Genomic DNA, 6,342 nt, shown 5'->3' on the forward strand with positions numbered 1-6,342 from the left:
GGATTTTTGCCGAAGACTGGACAGTGTCGTCGGGCCCCAGCTCACAGTGTTGGCCTCTGACATCTGCGAGCAGTTTAACATCAACAAGAGGATGTCTGGGTTTGTACTTTACTTTCTGTTCACCTTCAGGCATTGAGCAGCTGTTAAAACACGCGTAGTTTTCCTTACAGATGTAGGTGGTGGTAACAGTCCTGTGCTCTCGTGGGATCTAGAGAACGGTGATACGTGCCATTCAGGCCTGTCGGAAAGGGTCCTGGGGAAGCCGACCTGAGTTTTTCTGCCCCGTGATGGCAGCTGGGGCTGGGTCTTCTGTTAAATACCTTCCCTCAGCTCCCCGCTGATTGGAACATCCCATTTCACTGGCCCCGATGGTGACGTTCACACGGGCAGCAGTCAGCATGGTTTTGGTGTGCACAGACTGAAAGCATTTTGCCTCTCGTTGTGTGAAAATGTGTAGGGGAAACTGGCTGGGATGTGGGGCACTGGGCCTAGGTACTCAATGTGGCAGCCTGAAGGGTCTATGAGTGGGAGAGGCGGGATTCGCTCCTCTAACTCTCTAGACACTGAAACGTCCTTGAATTCTTCCTCCCTAGCTTTTGAGACAAAGTCTCACTCTGTCGTCCCAGGCTGGAGTGTACAGTGGCCTGATCGCAGCTCACTGCAGCCTCCGCCTCCCAGGTTCAAGCGATTCTCATGCCTCAGCCTCTCGAGTAGCTGGCATTACAGGCGTGTACCACCATGCCGGGCTAATTTTTATATTTTTAATAGAGACAGGGTTTCACTATGTTGGTCAGGTTGGTCTTGAACTCCTGACCTCAAGTGATCCACCCGCCTCAGCTTCACAAAGTGCTGGGATTACAGGTGTGAGCCACAACACCCGGCCTTCCCTATCTTTTCTCAATACAAAATAGTTATTATAAAGTGAAAAGCGAGGTCATGGAAAGCCCTTTGCGAAGTTGAGTCCTGCTTTTAAATGGGCTCTCTACACATTGGAAAAGTTACTAAAATGCTGTGCATTTCCGCATAACTCATGTTCTTAGTGTTCATATGTTGTTTTTTGGGTTTTCCTTGAGATGGAGTCTCGCTCGGTCGCCCAGGCTGGAGTGCAATGGCATGATCTTGGCTCACTGCAACCTCCGCCCTCCCAGGCTCGAGTGATTCTCCTGCCTCAGCCTCCTGAGTAGCTGGATGCCATCATGCCTGGCTAATTTTTGTATTTTTGTAGAGATGGAGTTTTACCATGTTGGTCAGGCTGGTCTCAAACTGCTGATCTTGTGATCTACCCGCCTCAGCCTCCCGAAGTGCTGGGATTACAGGCATGAGCCACCACGCCCAACCCGTATGTTATTTCTGTGTGGTTTTGTATAAGCGTGGGCCTCTGAGAGTGCAGAAGCGAGCGAAGTTTCGTGAAAGCACCTATAGATTTTGGGGTGTGGATTACTGCTGTCAACAGCTTACATCTTCGTTGGTTTTTGGTTGTTTTTGTTTTTTGAGACAGAGTTTCACGCTTTTACCCAGGCTAGAGTGCAGTGGCATGATCTCAGCTCACCGCAACCTCCAGCCCCTGAGTTCGAGCGATTCTCCTGCCTCAGCCTCCCAAGTAGCTGGGACTACAGGCAGGTGCCACCATGCCCAGCTCATTTTTGTATTTTTAGTAGAGATGGGGTTTTGCCATGTTGGCCAGGCTGGTCTTGAACTCCTGACCTCATGTGATCCACCGACCTCGACCTTCCAAAGTGCTGGGATTACAGACATGAGCCACCGCACCTGGCCAATAGCTTACATCTGGACAGTGCTGCTGAATCATTGAATTCTTTGGCCGTGAAAATACCAGGTTTGCCTTTGTGAAGGAGGCATAGTGAGTTAAATCGGTTTGGATCACGCAGGTTATCAACTAACAGATGGAAAGTGACAAAGTGTAGTGACCACAGAGAACGTGTCACCTGTTCTTTTTGCTTTTTGTGGGTTTTTGGAGACAGGGTCTCCTGCTGTCGCCCAGGCTGGAGTGCAGTGGCGCAATCGTGGCTCACTGCAGCCTTGACCTCCCACGCTCTAAGTGATCCTCCCACCTCAGCCTCCCAGCTGTAGAGCTAGGACTACAGGTGTGGGCCACCACGCCTGGCTAATTTTTGTATTTTTTGGTAGAGACGGGGTTTCGCCGTGTTGCCCAGGCTGGTCTTGAACTACTGGGCTCAGGCAATCCTCCCTCCTTGGCCTCCCAAAGTGCTGGGATTACAGGCATGAGCCGCCGCGCCTGGCCGCACAGAGTGTTTTGAGGATGATAGAAGCTTACACCCGATTTAACTTCCTTGTCTATGCAGACGACTCAATTGGCAACTCCTTCCAGTTTTTCTTGTCATTATACTTTCCTTAGCCTTAGGGAGCTACTGAAAACAAATTCTGGTTTTATAAAAAGTTTCTTTTCATGTTCCTGGAAACTAAATCCTCCACGTTCATTCTTTGCCTAGATGTAGAGTATTTCAGTAGTACCCCACTTGTCCGGAGGTCGGATTTCCGGCACCCCCAGCCCTCCAGAACATGCTAACCCCGAAGCAAGCAGAGGAGGCTTCTGAGCCCGGGGCGGGGCTGTGCTCAGGCTCCATCCCAGGCCCCAGGGGGTGCAGTGAGGGGAGGGGAGGGGCCCTGGGAGGGGTGAGGCTCAGCTTTTCCCACTAGGTCCCCGAGGAGGTCACAGACGCTGACCTGGGAGGCAGTGTCATAGCATTGCCTAGTCAGTTTAAGAAATTAAAAGGTGTATCTCATTTAAAATGTTCATTAGACTGCAGTGGAAAAGGCGACTGCGTTTTACAATGATTTCCACTGGGGATGATAGGAGGAAAAGCTTTGTTACATACATATTGTCGTAGGCTTCGGTCACGAGGCAGGTTAATTTCCACAGGACGCTCCTTCCCCGCACTGGGGGAGGAATGAGATGTTACTCTCCTAACGCAGGGGTCGGCATCCTTTACGGTAAAGGACCAAATAAGAAGCATTTCAGACGTCCCGGGCTGTATGTAGATGTTGTGTGTTACAACCACTCAACTGTCATTTTGACAGGAAAGCAGACAACACATGAACGTGTGGCGATGGCGATGCTCCCGTGAAACTTTGTTTAGAAAAAGAGGGCCAGGCGCGGGCGCTCACACCTGTAATCCTTGCACTTTGGGTAGGCCGGGCCGGGCAGATCACAAGGTCAGGAGATCAAGACCATCCTGGCCAACATGGTGAAACCCTGTCTCTATTAAAAATGCAAAACTTAGCTGGGCGTGGTGGCGGGTGCCTGTAATCCCAGCTACTCAGGAGGCTGAGGCAGGAGAATCACTTGAACCCGGGAGCTGGAGATGGCAGTGAGCCGAGATTGCGTCACTGCACTCCAGCCTGGGTGACAGTGAGACTCCATCTCAAAAAAATTTTAAAAAAGAATTTAGTTGTATTGTTTGGTTATATACATCCAGGGTGTTACTGTCTTTGTGTCGTGTTTGTACAGATCTGAGAAAGAACCCCAGTTTAACCGTCTTTGTGACATGCTTGTACAGGTCTGAGAAAGAACCCCAGTTTAAGTTTATTTACTTCAACCACATGAATCTGGCCGAGAAGAGCACAGTTCACATGAGGAAAACGCCCAGTGTGTCACTCACTTCCGTGCACCCGGATTTAATGAAGATTCTCGGTGACATCAACAGTGACTTCACCAGGTGATTCCAGTCACTTCTCCAATCAGGTGTCCCCTTTCTTTTTTTTTTTTTTTTTGAGACGGAGTCTCGCTTTGTCACCCAGGCTGGAGTGCAGTGGCGCGATCTCAGCTCACTGCAAGCTCTGCCTCTTGGGTTTACGCCATTCTCCTGCCTCAGCCTCCCAAGTAGCTGAGACTACAGGCACCCGCCACCACACCCGGCTAGTTTTTTTTTATTTTAGTAGAGACGGGGTTTCACCATGTTAACCAGGATGGTCTCGATCTCCTGACCTCGTGATCCGCCCATCTTGGCCTCCCAAAGTGCTGGGATTACAGGCTTGAGCCACCGTGCCTGGCCCAGGTGTCCCCTTTCTAAGAAAAAAAGACACGGAAAGCCCTTCAAAGCCAAATGACCCAGAGCCCTTTCCATGGGGTTGAAGTTTGAACCACCTTCATGGGCGCCACTTCCAAACACACTCAGGAGCCCCTTAGTCACCGGTTCCCTCACACGGGACTCCCTGAGCCTTTTCAATGCCACGTGCGCCTGTTCCATTTCCTGTTCTTGTTTTGGAATGCTTGCTTGCCCAGTCCAGCCATATGAGTAACGAACGGCGCCTTCTGAAACTCTCCTCTTGCAGAGTGGATGAGGATGAGGAGATCATCGTGAAGGCCATGAGTGATTACTGGGTTGTTGGAAAGAAGTCGGATCGGCGGGAGCTCTATGTTATTTTGAATCAAAAAAATGCAAACCTGATTGAAGTAAATGGTAAGTAGGATTTGGTATTTCAGGAGAATTTTAATGCTGCTGATATGGAAAGGTTGTTTTTTCACTGTATTAAACCTGGTTAAAAAATAGAAACATGAGAAATAGAACAAATGTCTGCTGAGATTCTAAGCAGGTGCCTCTACTCAACATTTGGTCCATTTTCTCTTCCTTGGAAAACTGACAAGACTTTCCTGTAGGACAGGAAATTTGACAATGGCCCAAAGAAAATTATTTTCTACAATGCTAAAAAAAAAAAAGAAAAGAAAAAAGTAACTTCACTGTGTATTAAGAAATGTCCCCTTTTTGGAGAAAGGGTCTCACTTTGTCACACAGGCTGGAGTGCAGTGGTGCAATCATAGCTCACCACAGCCTCCAACTCCTAGACTCAAGCAGTCCTCCCACCTCAGCCTCTCGAGTAGCTGAGCCCACAGGCATGTGTCACCAAGGCATGTGTCACCATACCCAGCTAATTTTTTTTTGAGACAGAGTCTTGCTCTTTTGCCCAGGCTGGGTTCAAACTCCAGGCCTCAAGCGATCCTCTGGCCTTCCCAAAGAGCTGGGATTACAGGCGGGAGCCACCTTGCCCAGCCCCAAATGTCCTTTTTTAATATCCTGTGATATAAACGTATCTTTTTAGGGAGAAGCTGCCAGGTTCATGTAGCCGTTTACAACGATCCCTCTGTACACTGGCAGAATGATAAGGCATTTTCTCCTGCCTTCCTGCCAAAGCGGCCAGCCATGCCCACCACATGGGGGTGACCCGGCAGCTGCTCTGCTGACAGCTCGGCTGCCCTGGAGAGAGGGGACCTCACCTCGGCAGAGCTGCCCCCTTGGGCGAAGCCCCACATGTACACTAAATTCAATGTAAGCGTCTCTTTTTTCCCCTTGTATCTTCTCGGGCATACTACATTTTTCTATTATTAACACTTGCATTAGTAATTGTGTGCATTAGAAACATCAGTTAATACAAGCCTGATCTAAACTGAATTTGATAAGATCAAAATCCCGACACGTCTGCGGGCGCTGGGTCTGCAGCTCAGGGTCGCTGTCAGTTTCTCTGTTGTTCCATCAATTCTCCCAGGATGACGACAGCGCCAGCCTCGTGCTTCTAACCCCCTCCCCGGGTGTCCTGGGCACTTTGCTTGCAGTTCCTCAGGCCGGGCGACAGTGTTACATGCTCAAAACTGCTGCGGCCTGGTAGGTTTCTTAGGTGGTTTTCTCCCCTCTTGTGAACATTTCTTGGCTGGGCACAGTGGTTCACGCCTGCAGTCCCAGCACTTTGGGAGGCCAAGGTGGGCGGATCACCTGACGTTAGGAGTTCAATACCAGCCTGGCGAAACCCTGTCTCTACCCTAAAATACAAAAATTAGCTGGGTGTGGTGGTGTGCACTTGTTGTCTCATGTACTTGGGAGGTGGAGGCTGCAATGAGCCAGGATCACACCAGATCACACCAGTACACTCCAGCCTGGGTGACAGAGCAAAACTCTGTCTCAAAAAAAAAAAAAAAAAAAAAAAAAAATTCTTGCCTAGTCTTCTGGGATTTAAGGTCAAAATCAATGCAAATATCTATTCCTAATTTTACCCAAGAAGAATTTAATTATATCACATAACCTTTTAAGTGAGTGCCTCTTCCTTCCTCACTGTTGTCTGTCCTTTTTGCAGAAGAGGTCAAGAAACTTTGTGCAACGCAGTTCAACAACATCTTCTTCTTGGATTGACTGATGGCTCACTGAAAGCGTATTTAAAAAACACTCAGCAAACATTTGGTCATATGCAAGTTACTGGTCATATGACGGACCGCATTCAGGACAAGGGAAAAGCAATACTTGCTTTGAAGAATCACATTTCTACTTGGTCTCCTGATCTCCTGAAGTTTTTAGATTTTAAATATTTATGTGGAAT

General features: G+C 48.8%; 1 protein-coding gene across 1 annotated transcript; it reads left to right on the plus strand.

Moving 5' to 3' along the window:
• Positions 1-6: 6 nt before the first annotated feature.
• Positions 7-6,342, plus strand: LOC115895964 (vacuolar fusion protein CCZ1 homolog B-like). Its single transcript, XM_030926480.1, has 4 exons — positions 7-99; positions 3,537-3,695; positions 4,312-4,439; positions 6,103-6,342. The coding sequence occupies exons 1-4, from the start codon at positions 92-94 to the stop codon at positions 6,156-6,158; spliced, it is 351 nt and encodes a 116-aa protein (XP_030782340.1). The 5' UTR covers positions 7-91; the 3' UTR covers positions 6,159-6,342.

The sequence above is a fragment of the Rhinopithecus roxellana genome, unplaced genomic scaffold (assembly GCF_007565055.1).
Source record: "Rhinopithecus roxellana isolate Shanxi Qingling unplaced genomic scaffold, ASM756505v1 contig4008, whole genome shotgun sequence".
In the NCBI taxonomy this organism is placed as follows: Eukaryota; Metazoa; Chordata; class Mammalia; order Primates; family Cercopithecidae; genus Rhinopithecus; species Rhinopithecus roxellana.